This window comes from Doryrhamphus excisus, chromosome 8, assembly GCF_030265055.1.
Source record: "Doryrhamphus excisus isolate RoL2022-K1 chromosome 8, RoL_Dexc_1.0, whole genome shotgun sequence".
NCBI lineage: Eukaryota > Metazoa > Chordata > Actinopteri > Syngnathiformes > Syngnathidae > Doryrhamphus > Doryrhamphus excisus.
In genome coordinates this window covers 12,606,561-12,632,277 of record NC_080473.1, presented here as the reverse complement: position 1 = coordinate 12,632,277, position 25,717 = coordinate 12,606,561, and the positions used below count along the sequence as shown (strand labels likewise).

The following is a 25,717-nucleotide window of genomic DNA, read 5'->3' as shown; positions in this document are numbered from 1 at the left end:
AATTTACAAATATTATTAATTTTCTCCTCTTTGGCTGTTATTTGAACCCTCAAAATTGAACACCCTCAAATTGAATCCTTACAACTATGAGGTCTGATCTATAACAAGACCGGTTTAAACATGTTTTTGTGCACATGTGTTTATTTAGTCTGCCACTTAATGTCATATTTTATTCATTTTCAATTCATTAGCATAGTTGTTAGCGTTATATTACAATGTCTGCGGCTTAGTTAATAAAAGAAGCCTCTCTGGGACTCCTTGTGAATTTGTAAAAGCTTTTCTTTGCATGGATCTGAGGTGATGCTCTGCTCTTCACAGTCATTGATACTTCAATTGCCTGTCTCCCAGATCAATTGTTGCTCTCTTTTTTTTTTTTTTTAACTTTGCCGTCTTCTCGGTTTTGCCTTATCTCTTATCCTGTTTTCATTTTTTCAGACGGGATATGAGAGTCTCATTTTAAAAGGCCAACTGACACTTTGTATCCACATTGTCATCTTTTCTTTTGTGCGTAGCCTATGTTCTTCTCGTATGCGCTTGACATTTTTGTGATCTAGCCTTCCTCTGTTTTCTCAATCTCATTATCTTTTTGACTGCTGACCTCCGTCCGGCTGGGTCTTCCCGCCCCTTACATGGCGCTCTGTTCGTCTGATTTCATCGTGCAACAGTGCGGCGCTGGCATTCCATGGATTTTCTTTCATGATTATGTGTGTGTGTGCAGAAAGATGAATAATACGTTCCTGACAAATGGTAATAAAGATTTTAGTTTTATTCTCTGTCTTTCCCTCCCTTTTTTGTATTTCACCCAACCTCCTCATCAATCTTTCTTTGCTCACATTCCGCTTCATGTCCCCGTGCCACCCCACCCAACCTTTTTTTTCCTTCTCTCCCTCACCTTTCCCTTTGTCTCTCTTCCTATAGGCGGGCTGTTCATTAGGAATACTGATCAGGAGTACACAGCGTTTCGACTAGCTATCTTCCTTCACAACACCAGCCCTAATGCCACGGAGGCTCCCTTTAACCTGGTCCCACATGTGGACAACATAGAGACGGCCAACAGCTTCGCAGTCACTAATGCATGTAAGTATTTCAGCGTCTTCACTTTTGGAACAATAGTGTTATTTTAATTTGCATTTTATAATTAATACAGATTGGATATTCAGTTGAGAAACATAATGTTTATACTTAACTTTTTCATGCTGTTTTTGGAGCATTTTTGTCCATGTGCAAGGCTGGATATGTTCATATTAATGCTTCATATGTGCTTCAGGGCTCTCAAATTGCTAATAATTTGATTTAAATGTACATTGGATTAAACGGCGCCAATCTTAACAGCACACAAAGGGTTTAAAGTGTAAAAGAATGGCTTGATGCAGCAAGTTTCGTATCTTAATTGCAGCAATTTAAGCAGTTTTGAAATCAGGCTCCGCAGACAATGCTGCTGTGTGTGAGTATATCACTTCCTGTTCCTGTTGGCTCTGTGTGTGAAGGGCAAGACGCTATCAGACTCCGGTTTGCTATTCAATAGCGGCTATGATTGGCATGCAGAGGCTTTTTTTCATTGATTGTGTTTGACAAATTCTGCCTGTTCAAGTACAAGTGACCAGTGTCGAGTGTGACAACAAAAAAAAGATTCACTTGCTGTTTTATTTCAGTGTGGTTAGCACACTTCTGTGTCACAGCCAGGTGGTTCTAAGGTGGTTTTAAGTCTTAACTTGGCCCCCTCATTGTGTAGTCTGCACGTTCTCCCTATGCTTGCTTTGGTTTTTTCTGGGTATTGATATTTCCTAGCAAAGCCAGATTAATTGTACGCTGTTAATTGTCCGTTGCTGTGAATGTGAGTGTGAGTGATGGTTTCTTTCCCCAGTGAAAACTAAGCACCCCAGCACTTTTATCCAACAGCAGCCGAGAGCAACAACAACATCTGCTACTGTATTAACAAAGTAATGTCAGCATTGTGGCAATATTTGTCATCAAAATATGAAAAAGATGTTTCAGCCGAGTGCAATACGTGTCATGCACAGGTTTCCCATGGTGACACAGAACTGGGGAAGTTTCATACGAACAACCTCATCAAGTATAGTTGAAGTGACATCACACGAGAAACTCCAATGGGATTTAAAGATATGCCAGTTAGTTATACCATTAGATATACCAGTAAAGAACCAGCCCTGCCGCTGGTGAATAATATTGGGTTTAAACGTGTAAATTGAACACCTCAAGGGGTCTCAAACTCAATTTACTTGGGGGCCACTGGTGCTCGGGTCTGGGTGAGACTGGGCCGCATCAGGTTTTCCAAAAAAAACAAAAAACAAACGCATTTATTAAAAACAAAAATGTTTTAAAAACTTTGCTTTGGTTCCAATTTTCTACAATAAAAGCTCTGATAAAACATTCCACTGTTCTCAAATATCTTACTTTTTATTTTTCTACACAAAATAAGATGAAAATTTAATAAACAAATCAAGAATAAAGAAAATCAATCAATCAGTAATAAATAAATAAATATAATAAAAAAACGGTAAATAATAAAAAACTTAAGAAACCACATATAGTTGGTGGGTAGACAAATTTTTTTTTCAGATTAAAATTGACAAAGCATTATTAGAGGCCTGTAGACATGACAAAACACAACTATAGTCACATTTATACTTTTTTTATTTACAACATATTGCGCAACTGCAGGGTCTTGAGACACATGCTAACTCGCAAACTGGAGAGCCAGCGACCTAAACGGTAGCCTTCAAGTTATTTCCTTTAAACTTAAATAGCCAAAAACTTACCACTTCCACACGGATAGGGAGGATAACTATTAACAGTTATTTAACCTTTATTTAAGATGAACATTAATCAAACGTAATAATTTTTTCTGGGTACATGATACCATACAGCATCCATATCAAACTTGCGCGGGCCGCACTAACATTAAACTTTCCTATCAAGGCGGGGGCCTCAAACTAGTGTCCTGCGGGCCACATTTGGCCCGCGGGCCGCGTGTTTGAGACCCCTGTTCTAAACGACTGAAAAGTGTTGAGGTGTTTCTCATTATGTGCTTGTCTGAGAAAGTTGACTGTTCTTGTTTGCTCTTTGCTGTGGGATGGTTGCAGTTGAAAATAATTGAAAGGAGAATGCGATATTTTGCCGAATTATAGAAAGTATCATTGAATTTACATTCAGATCCAGGTACTAAGGGAGCCAATTGCATACCAGTGTGTGCTTGTAAATATTGCATATGTTGTCTTATCTGCTCAACTTTGCCGACGACACCATTTCGTCTAAGAAACCAAGATGGATGTTTTTGTTTGTTAAGTACTATTGATAGTATAGGGTCTCACAGAAAGTCACACTTGATTCAAAACTCATTACAAAGATGCATATTTTCCCCATTCGGGTGTGAAAAAAATGCTTGAGCAATACGAAGGGAGCCACAAGAAAGAGGCTGAAGAGCCACATGCAGCTTTGGAGCCGTGGGTTGCTGACCACTGCTCTAGGATGAAGATGTCCTTTATTATGATTTGTAATTATTTAATTATCGTTGTCCAAAAATGTTTGCTCATTGCATAAATCTGTGAATTGGAAAGTACTTTAGTATTTTAGTTTTTTTTTTTTTTTACAAAGCCTTGTGCACCACCATTGAACTAGCCAGTACCAGTTCCTGCCCAAGCTTGCTTTCTAATTCTTCTCTTGTTCAAATCCTCTAGTGGCCATCCATTCATGTTGCACAATCAAATGTTGATCAAACCTGCAGAAATGTTCTATTCTGTTCAAAGATAGACACCAAAGCAGAAAAGCAAGCATTACTAGGTGAATTTCAGGGGAATCGCATATAATAAAATAACATGCACAAAGCTGCAGCCGTGTAAATGTGTCTTCCTGAGTTGTCTTAGACAGTGTTTTGCATCATTCAGCTCCATTGAATATGTGTGAAAGATGACAATGAATAAAAACATGTGAGGTCAGATCATTTAAATATAGTCACAGAAGAGGATGACAGTTGCAGAATATTAATAATGTGGTCTAATTTCTTTCTGGATCTATGATTCATGTATCACATTTTAAAGAACAAGGATTTTTATACTTTTATGATAACAATGTTGCAATCAATCTTGTAATCATAGTGGGTGGGAACTGTCGCTGAAGTGGAATGACTGTCAACTGACGTGAAATACCACTTATCTTATGAATTAGTGCTTAAGTCCAGGATTACAAATTAGAGGCATTCTTGTGTAGATATGTTGTGGGTAAAACCATAAAATGGTGAATGAGCTTTCACTTGTATAGCGCTTTTCTACCTTCAAGGTACTCAAGCGCCTTGACACAGTTATCACGTTTACCTACTGATGACACAGCTTCAGGAGAAACTGGGCATTCAGTATCTTGCTCAAGCATGCTTTGACTCGTTTAGGAGAGGATGGAGGATCCAACCTGAAAAACCCTCAGGTTGGGAGATGACCACCATGCAGCCCCATCCTGATGCTTACAACTTTACAGTGCAATCAGACATAGACAACAAGATGAATCATGTAATGGTAATGGGTTAGGGTTAGAGTAGGGGTAGGGTCAGAGTTAGGGTTAGGGTAGGGGTAGGGGTAGGGGTAGGGTTAGGGCTAGGGTTAGGGTTAGGGTTAGGGTTAGGGTTAGGGCTAGGGTTAGGGCTAGGGTTAGGGCTAGCGTTAGGGGGTTAGTGCTAGGGCTAGGGTTAGGGGGTTAGGGTTAGGTTAGGGTTAGGGTTAGGGTTAGGGCTAGGGTTAGGGTTAGGGGGTTAGGGTTAGTGCTAGGGCTAGGGCTAGGGTTAGGGTTAGGGTTAGGGTTAGGGTTAGGGTTAAGGTTAGGGGTAGGGTAGGGTTAGGGGTAGGGTTAGTGCTAGGGCTAGGGTTAGGGCGTTAGGGTTAGGGGGTTAGGGTTAGGGTTAGGGCTAGGGGGTTAGGGTAGGGTTAGGGGGTTAGGGTTAGTGCTAGGGCTAGGGCTAGGGGGTTAGGGTTAGGGTTGGGGTAGGGTTAGGGTTAGGGTTAGGGTAGGGGTAGGGTTAGGGTTAGGGTTAGGGTTAGTGCTAGGGCTAGGGCTAGGGTTAGGGGGTTAGGGTTAGGGTAGGGTTAGGGTAGGGTTAGGGTTAGGGTTAGGGTTAGGGTTAGGGTTAGGGTTAGGGTTAGGGTTAGTAATAGTAATGGTTTTATTTCATTTGAACATGCATCAGATTACAATTGAGTGCATCCCATAATCAGTTCACAGTTCCACATGTCCAAAAGGAGTAGGAAGAAGCAAAGCTTATTAAATCCTACCCCTCCATCTGGTATTTTTACAATCAGTAACATTTGTTCACTTCCTGCTTTCCTAATATAATTTAATTATTTTTTTTGTCACGTATCGAAGTATGAGGTGATATGACCATCCAATGACATAATGGGTACCATAGTAACTGTCACTATAGTGATATAGTGATATATATAGCACATCATGACTGGTTAGCAAACATCAACTGCTTGTATTGTTTCTTGAATTCTCTCATTGTTGTGCATTGTTGATGTAATTGTTTTCTTTTTTTAATAAGTTTGTATCCCAAGACTTAAATGTCCTCAAAATTGGGTGTGTTCTTCCACGCTATTCTCTCTTTCTAACACACACACACATACATACACACATACACACACACACTGTTGCTCCTGGTGGCCCATAAGGGGAGGAGCGTCTGAAAAATGAAACTCTTCTATATGAACCGCCTCGCACTGAAGCAAGCAAAATCCCTTCTCCCTCTTTCACCTCCAGTATTTGTTGTCTCTTTGCTACCAACTCTCTCTCTCTCTCCATTGTCCTCCTCTTTTTCCATCTCATTGCTTTCCTTCTTTTTCTACTCTTTTAGTTTCATCACGTGGTGCTGCTCCCTCAGCACGGGCGTGGTGAATGGATCTCTAAATTAATCCATGGCTCTTGCTCCGGGTGGCGAGCAATGCTACTGAATTAGAATAGGGAATTCTTTCACTGACCTTGACCAGGCCTTCTCTTTTCTGGTATGCAGGGAGCGTGAAGGGATCATAAAAAAATATGTTCTGCTTCTATTGTCACGCATTCATTCTGCATATTCCCTGCTGTTATCTTATCTCCATCTTTACTGTGCACATATTCATATACTGTATATACAGTGTAGGTTTTTGTCGTGTTTTATTTGACTGACATATTGTGTCTTAATTCTCATAGGTGCACTAGAATCTATTTAGCTTTTTGCTCCTTGTTAATTCCGGAAATAGTGTTGTGGTTGCATCCCATATTGAAATGTATAGGGTGTGTTCAAACCGCTCAGTAATCAAGTGAGAGCGTGACTGTGCATGAGCAGTGGAGGAAAGAATCAGTCTGGACAGAAAGCGATGAGGTGAATTAGGGATAGAGAAGCAACAGACGAAGAGGAGAGGATTTGTAACAAAGAGGTGCTTACGCATGATTTGTGCTACCAATGATGCAGTAAAGGTTGGTAAGAAGCAGTCCTTGTTATGTTTGGGTGTTCCTCCATTTGAGATGATTTGTGGTCTAATACTAAAGATCATGGTTCTCTGAAGCCACAGCAGTCGTATGTTGTGGTTTGGGTGGTTAACCATTGCAGTGATCCATAGTCTCATTTGTCTTCTTTTCAGCTGCGCCATTGAGAATCATTCAAATCAATACTGTTTATGTATTATCGACTGACAGATTACATTACAGGCTTGATTGACACTCAACTGATTATGTTTACAACGTAAACAACAGCAGTGGAAGTCTCAGGGAGGTGTCCGTATGCTCAAAAGACACAATTAGCATTTAGATATGATTACACTTTTAAATTGTGTAGCAATACATATAGTATAATCAGTATCACAGTCACAATAAATGTTTCCAACTTGTCAATCATTATTACTTTATTATGATTTCGTGCTTCTCGTGAAAACGGTCTGTTTTATTGTAGTCCTGCTACGGTTGGGCGACAACCCTGAGTACTTATAAGAACTTGCGATTTGTTTCACTAGCTGCCGAACACAAATCGATAGAAGTTGATAAACGGTATTCCGAATCCGATACAGAAGTAGAGACTGGACAGGTGAGGTTTCTCAAGAAATAAGGTTACTTCAAGACATCTCTCAATGGTAAGTAGCTATAGCATTTTAGCATTTCTACAACATCGGTTATGTCCAATGTGTTTTGCGGGACTACGAGTGTTTAAAAAACCCAGGTAGAAGCGGCTATTAGCAAACCCACTTCCTGTATGCACACTCTATAATGCTACACAGACAAGCGCTTTTGTCACAGTCGGATCACTGATAAACTGTGACTTACTGCTTGCTCTTCTGGCTCTTCCACATGACTAAGTCATGTTGGAAAGGCATCGGGCTTCAGCAAGTTTGTTGGCTAGTCCAGCTGCATAATGGCCCAAAAACACATTTCTTTTGCTGGTAGGGAATCAGGAACTCCACCCACTTGTAATTGTAAACAAATGTGGCTTTCCCATACGAGCCATTGCTAGCAACGTAAACAAAGAAGGAAAGCTTGGGGAAGTGCAGGGGGAAGCAGAGCTTGGAGGAGGGCAGACATCTTATCTGGATTACAGCCACGCCCATATAAGGAAGTCTGCTCCTCTGTGACATCACAAAGGGACAGTTTTACCACGCCTTCTGAAACGGACCATTTTGATCCATCTCGAACTTTTTTCAGGGCTCACTTCCAAATGCGCAAACCTCATTATCTGAAATTTTGGCATCATTTAAAACAAGAACACAACATTATAACTACATTTATAGGTCAGAAAAGTGGAAAAAGCATAATAGGTCCCTTTGACTTTGAAGGCATATTTGTGACATTACACTTCTGTCATTAAAGACTGGATTTTAACTTATTTAATGTTAGTTTATTTAATCTTAATGGTCGGCTAGCATCCTAGAGTGTGTGCGACTTTAGAGGTTCCATCGGAGACCAAATCCCTCCAATCAAATAGGCCTCTCCAAGCCTCACCAAAGAATAGTGGTGGCTGTTCTGTTATCATAATTAGCAAGCACACACAAACACACACACACACGCACGCATACACAAACAGATGAAGGTAATAGCTTCAACTGAACATTGTAAATTGACTTTAATTGCATCTTTATAATTTGGTGTGAGTCAGTCTGCCTGATTTAGATGCAATCTGTAAGTTCTTGGGTGGGAGCAATCACAGAGAGATAACCGACATAATGTTCCCGCAAAACAGCCTGTCACATTTATCCTCCGAACGAGTCGACACAATCTATATTTCATAACTATTGTTGGTGGTGTACACTATAATGTACAGTACAGGTCAGGATTTTTTTAACCTCTGGGAGGGAAGTTAACATTATGTGTACAGTGTATGTGTAATGTGAAAGACAGTTATATATAACAAATATGAGTAATTTGCCTATGATGTACAGCACATATTCGTTCTCCTCTTTTGAAAAGGTGGAAAAGAACGGGGATCTTTGCTTCACGCATTTGTATTGAGTAACAAACTGTTTTTGTGAAAACAGTCAGGGGACACTACCAATAAAACAGCTGATGTAGTATTGATGTAGTGAAACACTAACAGTGAGACATTGAACAATCCGCCATTGCTCTAATAAAATGATGCAGTGCATTGTTATTTTTACCAAAATATACACCATATACCCTTTGAAAAAATTACTTCATGGGTCATAAGTGTGTCGGCCTTAAAGATTCAAAAAGGTGGTGTCCTGGTAAAGTGGAAACTGTAATATTTGAGGAATGATAACACTGGTCTACAACAAAACTTCCAAAACAAAATACATGCATGTAGAGAAATTTCACAACTGTTGCAGAAACTGAGTATTTTAGTATTCTTTTTAGAAGCTACATTACAAGGCAGATAATTATAAGCAGCTGGTGACAAATCTCGTGAAGTCCTACAAAGCAATGGTTGCAATATGTCACTGAAGACACATTCCCATCTAGATTTGTTGCCATTGAACTGTGGAGAATGGGTAAACTAAATTTAGTCACTTTTATCTGAGAAGCAGATCGAGTCCAAAAATGTGTAGCCCAGTGTAACAGATTTGTGTTGTTACATCATTGACCATCAGGAATTTTGCCAATCATTCACAATCCTTATGTGAAACATGAATGCATATTTCTTTCCCTTTTCTGTGCATTATAACAGAAAACAAATTAATATGAGCTAGCTAACAATGCATATCATTGGGGCACACCTATTTTGACTATGGAGCCCTCAAAAAAAAAATTGTTTGATATACATGCTGTGATCATGCAAGAACACGTACATAACATTGCGTACTTACAGTATCTTCCTGTATTTTGATGATTCAAAACATCACTGAAACTGTCGGGCAAAGCATCCCAGTCGTCATTTTGAATTTCTGAATTAAAAAAAAAAAAAATTGCAATTTGCTGAGCCTGCGGAGAACTATTCATAGCATCCATGTCTATAAGTCAAGCTTTAACCGTTCCCATATATTGGCAATACAACATCCCGCCACGGTTCTTTTCAACTCAGCCCTCCCATTTAATGGGTCAGTCATCGTGCAGATGATTTGAGTCGCTCTGCAAAGCCTGCAGTACGATCATCTTTATTGCTGACGTTTTGTATGGTTATATGTCTTCTTAATGGCTACACAGGGGAAATAGAGTGAAATAATATCTGAAAACCTGGCAAGGCGAGGAGATTTATTTTGCGGCAAGACCGCTTTTATTCATGTTACTTACATACAGAAATGGCAAATATCAAACTGGTCAGGTTGTGAGGTTGGCCACTACTTATTTGTTTAATTCCTCATATTTACAGTTTTTTAAAGACTCCACTAGTTTCATTCAAACCTGCAGTTTAAGGGTTGAGTACCGGTTGTATGGTTAAAATATGATGTGCTATACATTGATTGTGTAGAAATTCTTGGCTTTGTTTCATGCAGCCAGTTCAGGATTGTTTTTTGTTTAATATCTACGTATATGTCAGTCTGAGTGAGAGTCGTTTTTTTCTCTATATGTGCCTTGTGTGAAACAATACAGGGTCGGGTCTCACCCCTAAATCACGTGCTTCCCACAACCATTAACGATCTGTCAATATTATATACATATATATATATGATTGATCGTAATGGTAATGGTAATGGTTTTATTTCATTTGAACATGCATCAGATTACAATTGAGTGCATCCCATAATCAGTTCACAGTTCCACATGTCCAAAAGGAGTAGGAAGAAGCAAAGCTTATTAAATCCTACCCCTCCATCTGGTACTTTTACAATCAGTAACTGTTACATTTGTTCACTTCCTGCTTTCCTAATATAGTTTACGTTTTTTTTTTTGTTTTTTTATCACATACCGAAGTATGAAGTGTTATGAGCATCCAATGACATAATGGGTACCATAGTAAGTGTCAATATAGTGATATATATAGCACATCATGACTGGTTCAAGACTCTTCATCCTTGTATTTAGCAAACATCAACTGCTTGTATTGTTTCTTGAATTGGCTCATCGTTGTGCATTGTTTGAGGGTCTTACTCAATCCATTCCATAGTTTGATTCCACATACTGAAATGCTATGGCTTTTTAACGTAGTCCTAGCATAGAAGTGTTTCAAATGTACTTCTTCCCTGAGATCATATTTCTCCTCTCTTGTAGAGAAGTATTGGATGACATTTTTAGGTAATTGGTTGTTTTTATCTTTATGTTTGAAGATGAACTATATCAGCAAGTTGAAGTATTTGTGATTTTAGAAATAAGGAGTTATTTTAATATAAATCATAATAACAGAGCAGCACGGTGGTGAGTGGTTATTGTTTATTGTTTCTTTTAAATTAAATAATCCCTCTGCTATTTTACAACTGACACTCGTGCAGACAAATTCCTCAATTTATGCCTTTTTTTAAATGAAATAATTATTTCAAATGTTGCCATGATTCACTCTTTAATAACACTACTGCGGACATTACTTACATGCGTCAACATTCATGAGCTGCTGTGCATGGCAATTTGGTGGATGAATGTATTTTGTGTGTGTGTGTGTGTGTGTGTGTATCTAGAATGTGGGTTTTGAATCTGATCCACAAGCAAACCTTTCCGAGAATCAATGAAGTGGGCATAAAATTTGTCAATTTCATATGATTTTAAAATTTACATTCTATTTTTAAAACTACATTAGAACCTATCACATGAGAAACTATGCTATAGAACATTTTCGGATTGCATGTCAGTACCTCTACCAAGCATCCGTTTCAAATGTTTCCCTTCCTTTTCATTTGCGGTAACAACTACATGCTTAATGGTGTTCTTGTGTGAGTGTTCACATACTGGCCGAGTGTTAAGTGTTCCCCGAAGAATCACTTTGTCAAATCATGTTATTGTAGCCTCAGCACAAATGAGCACCCAGAAAGTAATATTATTAGACGGAGGCTTCTTGAAGCTGCGCGTTTGCTGTTGTTTATCTGATTTCATTTAGTGGTCCAATAAAAAAAAAAAAAAGAGACGGCTTCTTAGTTTGACTCGACGCTTTCATTAGAAGATCTGCCGGCAGACAACACAGCAATCAGTTCACTGTCAGAAGGGTTTTAAAACCACAAAATCACTTTTGTAGTCCAAAATGTAAGACTAAAAGTAGATTTTCTTTCATTTATTTTGTTGTCAGTTATGATTTAAAATGGTCAGAATTGAAATGCAGAAATGTCTTGAAATTTGGACTCGAGCTCAAATTTGTGTGAGAAATAAGACTCAAAAATCTCTAAATCTCATTATTATCCATAGGAATATGTAAATAAAATGATCAACAAATGCCAGCTGAAAAGACGCAGTGAGGTCAACTGATATTGTTAGCCGCTAATGTTAGTTGCTAAGTGATCACCTGTCAATCACAGCTCAACTCATATATAGAGACTGCCAACAGCAGGCAAGCGACTTCCTCACTGTGTTTTATTGACAGTTTTATAGCAGCTACCTTATTTATACACTTAAAAGACATGTTAATGCTAAATGGAGACTCTGCTGGGATAGGCTCCAGCACATATTATGCTTCTTTGAAAGACTATACACTAAGAATGCTGCTAAACCGGACTGTTTTGAAATGATATCATATTATACGTATACTTTGCAGCCATCAGGACACCTCTGTCTCAGTTCATCATGTGAGTCATCTGATGACAGGTGTTTGTTTTTCCACAGGTAGGCGTTTGTTCAGGATAAGAAGCTTTACTTAGACGCTCGCTCTTGACGCTGTTCTCAGTGTGAATTCGCCCACTGGTGAACTACTAGGAATAATTTCTCTGGTGGCTGGGAAATGCAAAATACTTGAACATTTCAGAAAACAAATTAAGCAAAGTTGAAATAAATGAGGGCACGGCGGTCTAGTGGTTAGCGCGCAGACCTCACAGCTAGGAGGCCAGGGTTCAATTCCACCCTTGGCCATCCCTGTGTGGAGTTTGCATGTTCTCCCTGTGCATGTGTGGGTTTTCTCCAGGTACTCCGGTTTCCTCCCACATTCCAAAAACATGCTAGGTTAATTGGCGACTCCAAATTGTCCATAGGTATGAATGTGAGTGTGAATGGTTGTTTGTCTATATGTGCCCTGTGATTGGCTGGCCACCAGTCCAGGGTGTACCCCGCCTCACGCCTGAAGACAACTGGGATAGGCTCCAGCACCCCCGTGACCCTCGTGAGGAAAAGCGGTAGAAAATGAACATTTCAAGAAACACACATGTCTTTATAACCTTTATCATAACTGGAATATTATGCATGTAAACACTAATGACCCTTTTGAAAAACCTGAATATTACCCCTTGGGTCATGTATACGCCTATCAGGATATCCCCATCGAAAAGGAATATCGATTTATGTTCTGCGCATGTGCTATTTGAAAGTAATCTCGGTTCTCTAACAGGAAGTATTGAATTTGAAAACATGATGTCACGCAAAATTGCTCATTTTTGGAACGAGGAGGAAACTAACTAACATGTCATTCATGTGGTGAAATGTCGCCTTGCTGATGTCTTTTTGTATGCAAATAAAGCGGAAATGATATTCTCCGTACCTCGAGATGCTGTCCGTGCATCGCTGTTTTGATTGGGATATTTGATTGTGACAATTACCATGTATACAGGAATAACCCTGTTTGCTCAGGCATGTAAACGGATCATTCCAAATGTTTCAGAAACCGGAATATTGACCTTAACCGGAATATTGACAAGGAGTGTGCTGGAGCCTAACCCAGCTTATTTTGGCGGGGTACACCCTGGACTGGTGGCCAGCCAATCACATGGCACATATAGACAAACAACCATTCACACTCACATTCATACCTATGGACAATTTGGAGTCGCCAATTAACCTAGCATGTTTTTGGAATGTGAGAGGAAACCGGAGTACCCGGAGAAAACACACACAAAAATATGGAGAAAATGGAGAAAATGCAAACTCCACACAGAGATGCCCGAGATTCAAACCTGGATCTTCCCGATCCAGTGACCAACATGCTAACCACTCGGACTCGAACATACTGTATGTACATTTCTTCTGTCTGAGTTACATTCTCCAGTTAGGGTTTCATTAAAGGCATGAATAATTTATGCTGATGAAATGAATAATTTGCTGGCATAATTATCTTATTCTGGTGAAAATTGTTTGCCTCTCATCACGTCTCATGCCTACACTCAAAATGACAGATCTGTTTGTCAACATGCATGTTGTGATGCTAATGAAAGCAGCAACGGTGTTATGAGAAGACTCAGCGAGGACTCAGCCCAGAGACAGAAAGTCATGATTGATGGCGTGATGATTGATTTAACATCGATATCACATATTGTTCGGAAGTTTGTAAGATGAAGTTATAATGACCCAAAAGCTTTGTCGCAGATTTGAGGAAATGGTTCTGGTGCTTACAGCTGCTCTGAAACTCATATTAATAATGAAATTCTTGTTTGTCAGTCTGCATTTCCTTGAGGCAAGAAGAGAAGCAGAATGACAATGAGTCTTAATGCAGCTTTTTACAGACGCCGAAGCCTGAAGCTGCTTTAGGAAATCCTCCCACAACACTCAGTAAAGATCTGTCTGGTTCAACCCAGTCTTTCCACATGAAGAATAAGTATTACATTAGCTTGTTGCAGTCAGCTAGGGGACATCCAGCAACAACATTGGGGTCTGATAGCGGAAGTGATGACAACCAGGTCAGTAATGCTGCTGTCCTGTCACTATATGTTAGTATTTTTCTGTGCTCTAACTACAAAAGTATTTCATTTATTAATATTGAATCCTGGTTAGCGCACAGGCCTCACAACTAGGGTTTAATTCCACATTCGGCCATCTCTGTGTGGAGTTTGCATGTTCTCCCCGTGCGTGCGTGGGTTTTCTCCGGGTACTCCGGTTTCCTCCCACATTCCAAAAACATGCTAGGTTAATTAGCGACTCCAAATTGTCCATAGGTATGAATGTGAGTGTGAATGGTTGTTTGTCTATATGTGCCCTGTGATTGGCTGGCCACCAGTCCAGGGTGTACCCCGCCTCTCGCCTGAAGACAGCTGGGATAGGCTCCAGCATGCCTGCGACCCTCGTGAGGATAAGCGGTAGAAAATGGATGGATGGATGTCTTGAGGGCTCTAATAATGTTAAAAACTGCATTTAGATTTGCATAAACAAGTTTCTATGCTTGAATTATGAAAAACAGTCATGATGTGCTATATATATATATATACACACTATATGGACAGTTACTATGGTACACATAATGTCATTGTATGGTCACATCACCTCGTACTTCAGTACGGGACAAAAAAATTAAAAACTAAAAATAATAAAAAAACTGTATTATTAACTTAAACTGTATTATGGAAAGCAGGAAGTGAACAAATGTAACAGTTACTGTACAAGCAGTTGATGTTTGCTAACCAGTCATGATGTGCTATATATATCACCATATTGACAGTTACTATGGTACCCATTATGTCATTGGATGGTCATATCACCTCGGACTTCGATACGTGACAAAATTATATTAGGAAAGCAGGAAGTGAACAAATGTAACAGTTACTGATTGTAAAAGTACCAGATGGAGGGGTAGGATTTAATAAGCTTTGCTTCTTCCTACTCCTTTTGGACATGTGGAACTATGAACTGATTATGGGATGCACTCAATTGTTATCTGATGCATGTTCAAATGAAATAAAACCATTACCATTACCCTGATTCCTTTCTTCGGTATTTCATACATACAGACAAAAGGATCTCTCGGAAGGAACGGCAATTACCATAGTTTCCCAAGTAATGATGAATTCAGGTCGGCACCATACTATATCTTGGCTGTTTGTCTAAGCTCTGGTTGTAATGAAGAGTGAATAATATCATTACAGCATGCACCCACTGAGTAGTTGCTCCCTCCAGGTAATCTGACTTCATTTGTATAAAAAGCAGACTGGGTAACTCTGAGTCACACACTCTGACCCATCCCCCTTTTACACACACACATACACATACACACAGAGATGTTTTCCCTGTGTCTTTCTAGTAAGTTTCATTAAGAACTCTATTTTCCCATGAGGCGAGATGGCTGCAACATAAACAGAATAATGTCTTTTGCAAGATGCAGAAGCTTGAGACAAGATGACAGTGAATTTTTGGTGTTACATGATGCCTCAGTCTAAACACAGGTTTAGCGGAATGGAGCCATGTTCGCTGTAATTGCCTGCAACATCTTTTTGTTGTCCTTCACACTCTTGGAGCTTAGCAGCTCTTGTTTTGGTGTTCTGATCAAAGCATTTGCATTTACTGACTTTCTTCTTGTCGCTTTTATTCTTCTCACTTCGTCTTGATGCTCCGAGGCATAAAAGTTGCACGCGCATGTAATCGCAAATACACATGTTGCATATTTCAACATTTTACTGCTTCTTTAAAACTTCAATATTCTATTGTTACGACTGCAGACTCGCTGTTTTATAAAAACATATTTCCGGTCTATGGAGAACTCTTAATGCAGTTACATTGAAAAACGCTATGGCTGCCTTTGCTGTAAAACGCCTGCTCAGAAGCATCGGTTCAGCGCTTTGTGTATTTCTCAAGGACAATGCAGCATGAGCTTTGGCCTTGAAACAAACACTGTATTTCCCCACTCTCACTTGATGTATTTATTCATTGCATTAAAATGGAGCTTCAAAAAATCACAATCCAACAAGATTTCAGTTCATAGTATACACTTTGTGGCAACTGCATTAGGTACACCTGCAACAGTCAAGTCAAGATGAAGATTATGTGTTAATGTTAATGTTTCTCTGAGCGTTTCTTCATCATACTATAGCTGTGTGCTCGGGGAAGTGAATGTAGATTCGATAAAACACATTGAAATATAAGTTATACGTAGCATTCTGGCCACTAGACATCAGTAATGACACTAAACACATGATGTGACATGACGTTATATGACATTATCTTAACACTGCATGGAGTCAACCATCATCATGAAGTTCTCCTCTCATTCGGTGTGAAAGTGGTATTGGTTTTGGCTGCTTCTTACTTTGTCCTTCTCCCCCGCTGTATTTGAAACACTTTCTTAGTTTACAATAAGTACATTAGAGAGGCTAACTAGTTAGCTCGGTAGGTGGTCATCCCTGGACTGATCTTGTAGCCTGCGTAATGTGGTACAAACAAATAATAATAGGAGTGTAAAGGTGACTGTATGGGTGTTATTGTATGTTTAATAATGTTTAAAAAACATCTTTAAATAGTTTTAATTATTATTTCACTTACTGTGATCGGGTCTGGAACCAATTAACTGTGAAATACGGGTGTGTTTGTTTTATGTACAACCCAAAAATAAATAGCCACCCATTTGTATTGAATTCGCGTGTATGCAATGACAAATCGGTGACCCTCAGGAACGTTATTCTACAACAATGACAATTATTTTGACTGCAAAATGATCAGAGGAAAAAACATCATGGACTCTTCCAATAACACACACATATATAATCTCAAAAGCAACCCCCAAAACCCCAGTGTGTGTTTGCGTCCATGGATTTATGATGTGGATGAAAGTAAGGGCATTAGTTAATATTGATGAGTGGCACACTGAGGCTCACTTAGAGATGAGAAGCGTGACCTTTACCACACACACACACACACACACACACACACTCACAACCTACATGTAGTAAATATAGCATTGATGATAAGGAAAAGAGTTGACTTTAGAGTCTTGAACCAGTCATGATGTGCTATATATATTACTATATTGACACTTACTATGGTACCCATTATGTCATTGTATGGTCATATCACCTTGTACTTCGGTATGTGACAAGAAATTCGAAAAAAATGTAAAAAAATGTTTTTTTTTTACTATATTAGGAAAGCAGGAAGTGAACAAATGTAACAGTTACTGATTGTAAGAGTACCAGATGGAGGGGTAGGATTTAATAAGCTTTGCTTCTTCCTACTCCTTTTCTCCTTTTGGACAAGTGGAACTGTGAACTGATTATGGGATGCACTCAATTGTAATCTGATGCATGTTCAAATGAAATAAAACCATTACTTTATATTTTGTTGCGTCATAATTGTTTTCCATCACAATCGTAATAAAGTTCCCGTTGCATTGTTAGTAGATGCACATGCACACGCAAAACTGCAACGTGTGCTCATTGACAACATGACAACACAACCCCTCACAAGCCAGAGTCAGCCTTTAAGCAATGCATCCCTAATGGCCCATTGCTATTCTGCAGCGGTAATAGATTCTTTGGTAACCACCAGGTAATTCATCATACTTACAAACAGAGAGAGACGGAGCAGGAAGCAAAAAGCTATTAAATCTATCAGAGAAGGGCCGGTGCTCTTATGAAGAGAGGAATGCTTTCATGGAAAAAGAAAGACAACTATTAATTATGCACCCTTTAGTGATTATCACACGGGGCAGACATGCCCAGAGAGGCGATGTGAGTGTGTGTTCACCTAAGCACAAATACACACAGTCTTCTGTTGTGTATGCAAGGCAGAGAGGCAGCTGCTTAGTAGATGTATGTACGTGTTTGTGTGTTTGCTCATAGGTCAGTGTCCATTAGACAGCGTTGGTATTTATCTCTTTAAACTTGCTGGTTCACCTGTCTCTGTTTATGTAATGTACGTGTTTGTATAGGTGTGTGTGTGTGTATGTCATTCATGCTCTAACCTCTTCTCTGTGTGGAAGTGAAGTATGGCAAAGAGCAACACACACACACACACACACACACACATGCAATAATCAATTGGGCCCTTCAGACAGTGATTGATGGACAATCCTTTGCTTCTATTTTTGCCTCCTTATCATTAAGACTATCCTTGTATCATTAAACAAACCACATTGCAACCTTGCCTGGCCTTCCTGCCTGCCTGCCTGGCTTGAGGATATTTATGATTGTATGCATTCTGATACATTTTAATAATTGATGACGAGTGTGTTTTTGCCTTGGTGGAAGCCCAGTGGACTTCCCTCATCTTCCTTGAAGCAGCAAGTCAGGAAAAGGAGCACATGTTACCAATGGCTCCAGAGCACTTTTCGCTCTCTAATCATTCTGAAACATGTCAAGTCAAAACAAGATCAAAGATGCACATTTAAGTAGTGGCACCTCCCTTGAATATGTCTCGATGGGCTTCTACTTGAGCTTGATTTGTTTTTCCAGCAGGGCCAAAAAAAAATGTGACAAACATGAATAGAGACAAGCAGCTGGTGAGCAGAAAACTCTCCTAATTGTAGACAGTAATATTGTAGCAGTATTGCTCGTTGCATCTGACCAGATTCCGAGCCACGTTGCCTGCCAGAAAATCCATACAACTGTGGTAACACACACTAATTGGACGGATTATGTGAATTATTTTATTTATTTATATATTTATAGAGATGAACAAAAAAAAGATGTTCAATATTATAACTTCCCATTTATACAGGGAGCCCAGTTTTATATGGCCATTCATTCATTTTTTACCGCTTATCCTCACGAGGGTCACAAGGGGTGCTGGAGCCTATCCCAGCTGTCTTCAGGCGAGAGGTGAGGTACACCCTGGACTGGTGGCCAGCCAATCACAGGGCACATAAAGACAAACAACCATTCACACTCACATTCATACCGATGGACAATATGGAGTCGGCAATTAACCTAGCATGTTTTTGGAATGTGGGAGGAAACCGGAGTACCCGGAGAAAACCCACGCATGCACAGGGAGAACATGCAAACTCCACACAGAGATGTGTGGAGGTCTGCACGCTAACGGCCTTAGGATTTGTTATTTGCTATTTGCGGATGTCCTCGTCTTGATGTCCTCGTCAAGATGTGACCTTCAAGTTTTTACTTGGACGGTTTGCAGCACCTCCAAATAGTGAGGCCATGTGTCTCGAGCGCAGGGTCTGCACTAATGTGGTCGCTGTACCGGGCCATCTTGGTGTATAAAGAGCTGAACCAGAAGGAAAAACTCTTGAGACCTAGTATGTATGTTGGCACCAAAAGCATTGAGTAGTGCTGCAAGATTATGGCTATAAACAGCTGAAATTAGTTTTCCAAGAGTAGAGCAGCATAATTCAGCCTTTACTGTTCATAGCTGCAGCTTTTACAGTCTATTTACATCTGCTTCGAAGTTACCCATATCTGATTTTACATTTATTGGATAGCAGTTTATTGAATATCACAGTTGTCATGTGCACAGGCCTAAAATGAAGAGTCTTGAACCAGTCATGATGTGCTATATATATCACTATATTGACACTTACTATGGTACCCATTAGGTCATTGGATGGTCATATCACCTGGTACGTCGGTACGAGGTACATTATTAAAAAAAAAAAAAAAAAAAAACCTTAAACTGTATTATGGAAAGCAGGAAGTGAACAAATGTAACAGTTACTGATTGTAAAAGTACCAGATGGAGGGGTAGGATTTAATAAGCTTTGTGAACTGATTATGTGATGCACTCAATTGTAATCTGATGCATGTTCAAATGAAATAAAACCATTACCATAACCATTACTATAAAATGCATGGAAACAATAAGATTCAACAACAAACATAAAGCAATGTAAAAATAAAATTGTGTTCAGTTTATGTTTGTGCTGTAAAGGAGTGGTCATCTCTGAGCCGTATCTCCAACATCGCCTGTATCAGTCTCCGTTTAGAGAGGATTTAAGTTGGTAAATGAAAACTAGCTGAGCATCCACATCACCTCTTGGCAGTGTGGAAAGAGTTCAAAACAAGGTCAAATTTCATCCCATCTGGGGCCCTTTTAGTTAGAAGAGTCACCAGAGGCTGCTCACTAAATGGGATCACCAACTGCCTAGGGCAGCCCACTGCTGTTGTTTTTCATGCAGCGTCTAATTTCCTCCAACTGACACAGAGGTCACTGATTGGGGTACTGTTTGTAAAAAATTATTTATTTTTTTGAAATCATATTTTTATTTTTAGCTTGTCTGTTTCCGTACGTCTGGCAGCACATGCTCCTCATAATGATATTGTATTTCAAGTATCCCTCCATTAGCATTAATTATGGAATGTTGATTGGGCACCTGGGGGGGCACTCAACCCCACCGAAACCCTTCTCTGCAAGTAGTTATAAATAAGATTGCTGTGCTTCATTAGATGCACCTGCTAATGAGATCCAGTGCGTGTTCTATATCAACTATTCTGCCTTTACAACGGTCCAATGTTTTGATCGACACTTCTGGATGTGGAGTAAATTAACACTATTTAATTATTTCAAGGCTGCACGGGGGAAAAGTGTTTAGCGCACAGGCCTCACAGCTAGGAGACCCGAGTTCAATTCCATCCTCTGTAATCTCTGTGTGGAGTTTGCATGTTCTCCCCGTGCATGCCCGGGTATTCCGGTTTCCTCCCACATTCCAAAACCATGCTAGATTAATTAGCGACTCCAAATTGTCCATAGGTATGAATGTGAGTGTGAATGGTTGTTTGTCTATATGTGCCCTGTGATTGGCTGGCCACCAGTCCAGGGTGTACCGCCTCTCACCCGAAGACAGCTGGGCAAACAACAGTTTTTTGTTTTAAGCGGCAGATTGGCGTATTGCGTAACAATGTCTGTACAGGGGACAGGGGACTGTGGTTTGAATCCCAGTCAGAACAAATGCCAAGTATGACAATATTCAGAGAAAAATATTCCTAGAGTGACGTGGGTACCTAGATTGCAAAATAACCATTGAGGATTTTTTTTCCGCCCTTTACCTATACTTACGTGCCAACATGCTTCCAATTGAAGGAACGGGAAGATTCAAGAGACAAAAAAAATAAAATAAAAAAATCATCAACCAACCAACCATATATCCTCACGAGGGTCGCGGCCGTGCTGGAGCTTATCCCAGCTATCTTCGGACGCAAGTCCAGGGTACACCCTGGACTGGTGGCCAGCCAATCACAGGGCACATATAGACAAACAACCATTCACACTCACATTCATACCTATGGACAATTTGGAGTCGCCAATTAACCTAGCATGTTTTTGGAATGTGGGAGGAAACCGGAGTACCCGGAGAAAACCCACGCATGCACGGGGAGAACATGCAAACTCCACACAGAGATGGCCGAGGGTGGAATTGAACTCAGGTAACCTGCGCGCTAACCACCCAGTAAATCAGTACAGCCTTGGTTGGATTCATATAGTACTTCATACAGTACAGTATCTATGTAACAACAATGCTCTGTTATGTAGTTCCAAGTAAGCAGCTGAGCAAACATCATTGTCCAAGACACGCGCCCACTAAGCATTGGTGGATAAATGCAGTTTTTTCCTATGCATGTGAATTTAAGACGTTTAACTGATGATTATACAAAAATGGAACCAATTGGTCATTTATTTATAATTGCTCTTTAACCAAGCAAAACTGTTTTATCCATTTAATCCAATTAGGGATTTTCAGTAGAATACCCGCATACTAAAATATTCAATAGCCCTTGATAGCATATATCATTATCATTGCTTTTCAAACAAGAGCTGCACGGCGGTCATGTGGTTAGCGCACAGACCTCACATCTAGGAGACCAGGGTTCAATTCCACCCTCGGACATCTCTGTGTGAAGTTTGCATGTTTTCTCCGGGTACTCCGGTTTCCTCCCACATTCCAAAAACATGCTAGGTTAATTGGCGACTCCAAATTGTCCATAGGTATGAATGTGAGTGAGAAAGGTTGTTTGTCTATATGTGACCTGTGATTGGCTGGCGACCAGTCCAGGGTGTACCCCGCCTCTTGCCTGAAGACAGCTGGGATAGGCTCCAGCATGACTGCGACCCTCGTGAGAATAACGGTAGAAAATGGATGGATGGATGTCTTGAGGGCTCTAATAATGTTAAAAACTGCATTTAGATTGGCATAAACAAGTTTCTATGCTTGAATTATGAAAACCAGTCATTGTATGGTCATATCACCTCGTACTTCGGTACAGGACAAAAAATTACAAAATAAAAAAAAAAATAAAAAAAAAACCTTAAACTGTATTATGGAAAGCAGGAAGTGAACAAATGTAACAGTTTTGGCGACTCCAAATTGTCCATAGGTATGAATGTGAGTGTGAATGGTTGTTTGTCTATATGTGCCCTGTGATTGGCTGACCACCAGTCCAGTGTGTACCCCGCCTCTCGCCCGAAGACAACTGGGATAGGCTCCAGCAAGCCCTGCGACCCTTGTGAGGAAAAGTGGTAGAAAACGATTGAATGAATGCTTTTTAAACAATATGGGCCCTCATCTGCAAACTAGTCCCTAATGAAGGCCCAGGTACCAAATGCATCGCCGTCCACCATGAAAGGCAGTGATTAAACAATGTATGTTGTTAAAGTTGTATAGTACACAGTTAAATGAGGACAGCTGCAACCAAAAAATTGAATGCAGTACTCTACAGACTGCAATTTGTATAAAAGTGCCACTTTTATTGAATCACATCTATCTATGCAGCTACTCGGTGAAAAGCTTCTTATTGCCGTGTGATATTGTGTTGTGTTGTCTAACAGGGCTGATTGTGTTGCTGAGAAAGTGATAACAGAGTCTCTTTGGAAGATCATTAGGCTGACTGATGAGAGGTTGGAGATTATTACAGTGCCCTGCCATAGCCGTATTACAGAGATTCGGAATTACACACACAGTTAAATTCTCCCTCGCTCAAACACTCAATCACACACCTATTGACACACACAGTCTTGTTCCCTCGCCCATTCTCCCACAGGCTCGCTCTCTCGCACACATACTCCCGCACACATGGTCAAACATGCTTGAGGGGATGATGGAATGATAGTACAGATGGCTTACTAGAGTAATATTCTCCATATGGGAAGGTAATATCATCAGAACATTCATCTGGGGGAAGAGAGAGTGGCTGATTTGATCTGGAACGATGCTACACGATTTCACCAGACTATGGTCGTATAAGGACTGGATTGTATTGTAGTTGGGACTTGAACAAAGACAGAAAAAAATACACATGGAAACACAGTATTTGCACACCATTATGAATAATTTATAATATTATAACATTGTTGTAATATTATAACAAAAACATGCTAGGTTAATTAGCGACTCCAAATTGTCCATAGGTATGAATGTGAGTGTGAATGGTTGTTTGTCTATATGTGCCCTGTGATTGGCTGGCCACCAGTCCAGAGTTTACCCCGCCATATAAGCTGGGATAGGCTCCAGCACACTCCTTGTCAATATTCCGGTTAAGGTCAATATTCCGGTTTCTGAAACATTTGGAATGACCCGTTTACATGCCTGAGCAAACAGGTTATTCCTGTATACATGATAATTGTAAACAATCGGGATATCCCAATCAAAACAGCGATGCACGGAGAGCATCTCAAAGAACGTAATTTCCGCTTCCGTACCCCGACTCTCGCCCAAAGACAGCTGGGATAGGCTCCAGCACACACTACAAACCCTTGTGAGGATAAGTGAGGATAAGGATAAATTCCAAAAACATGCTAGGTTAATTGGCGACTCCAAATTGTCCATAGGTATGAATGTGAGTGTGAATGGTTGTTTGTTTATATGTGCCCTGTGATTGGCTGGCCACCAGTACAGGGTGTAGCCCGCTTCTCGCCCAAAAAGCTGGGATAGGCTCCAGCACCCCCGCGACCCTCGTGAGGAAAAGCGGTAGAAAATGAATGAATGAATGAATAACATTGTGGGATTTGAGGTGGTCCTGGGTTCAAATCTGTCTCTGACCTTTGTGTGGAGGTTGCATGTTCACCCCATGCTTGTGTGGATTGACTGGATTTAATGTGAGTTGTTGTTTGTTTATACATGCCCTGTTATTGACCGGTGATGGGTCCAGGGTATACTCTTATATTATAAGCTGGGATAGGCTCCAGCTCAGCCATGACCCTGAAATGACAAGCGTTGGAAAATTGATGATTGAATGACCAAATTTGAGTACCCCACTGGTAGGTTTTATGATCTGCATTTTCATGAAACAGTTCCATAATGTACATATGTGAATATACTGTAACTGAGATAGCTTAAACATTGACAAAAAAACGTTAAAACATTGGTCAGCCAATATTATATTATAATCGGTTTGAACAGAAACAACATATTTGAGCACAAAGTAGGAAACAATATGGAAACTAAGGAAAAACAAATACTATATCACATTGGCTGCAAGCCAAATTAATAATGAAGTGCTGAACAATATTGGTAAGAAAGCCAATATGGCGCATATTTATTACTATACTATGTTTGTATGCATTAGATTGCATGTGCAGAATGAGATATTCAATTCAATTTATTTGTATAGTGACAAATCACAACAGCAGTTATCAAATGAAGGTCACAGAGGAAAACAGAGAACCAACTGAAACCGCACATGAGCAAGCGCTCACTCGGCGACGGAGGCAAAGAAAAACTCCCTAAGGGGAAGAAACCCAGGCTCTGTGGGGGGCTAATACGGGTGAGATGTGATCTCTTCTTCTGGTTCCGGTTAAGACTCGTGCAGCGGTATTTTGGACTAAGTGAAGGGTTTTTAAAAAATGTCCTTGGGCAACCTATTAGCAGAAAGAAATAATCCAACCTGGAGGTCACAAAAGCATGAACAACTTTTTCTGTGTCTGGTAGTGGCAGGAATTTTCAGATTTTCTTTACGTTTCAATAAAATGGAAAAATGCTGTTCTTGTCACTTATCATATTTGGGAACGAAAGGAAATATTTCTGACACTATCCAATATCATATAGGGCAGTAATATCACTTGCAATCTTGTCTCTGATGTGCTGGGAAACAAGGATTGTGATTTCAGTTGTACCTGAGTTTGGTAATGGAAATGGTTTTATTTCATTTGAACATGCATCAGATTACAATTGAGTGCATCCCATAATCAGTTCACAGTTCCACATGTCCAAAAGGAGTAGGAAGAAGCAAAGCTTATTAAATCCTACCCCTCCATCTGGTACTTTTACAATCAGTAACTGTTACATTTGTTCACTTCCTGCTTTCCATAATACAGTTTAAGGGTTTTTTTTTTTCTTTGTATATAATGTACCTCGTACCGAGGTATTGTTTCTTGAATTGGCTCATCGTTGTGCATTGTTTGAGTTCCTTACTCAATCCATTCCATAGTTTGATTCCACATACTGAAATGCTATGGCTAGCATAACGTAGTCCTAGCATATAAGTGTTTCAAATGTACTTCTTCCCTGAGATCATATTTCTCCTCTCTTGTTGAGAAGTATTGGATGACATTTTTAGGTAATTGGTTGTTTTTAGCCTTATGCATTATTTTA

General features: G+C 39.9%; 1 protein-coding gene across 9 annotated transcripts in view; it reads left to right on the top strand.

Moving 5' to 3' along the window:
- Window positions 1-25,717, top strand: part of gria4a (glutamate receptor, ionotropic, AMPA 4a) — a 120,291-nt gene that overhangs the window by 4,570 nt on the left and 90,004 nt on the right. For all 9 annotated transcript variants that reach the window (XR_009131498.1, XR_009131497.1, XM_058080676.1 and 6 more), the window contains exon 2: window positions 919-1,077. Coding sequence is in view for 7 of the 9 variants with exons in the window: in XM_058080676.1 (XP_057936659.1) it covers window positions 919-1,077 (159 nt within the window). In the remaining 2 variants the exon portion in view is untranslated. The remainder of the gene's footprint in view (window positions 1-918; window positions 1,078-25,717) is intronic.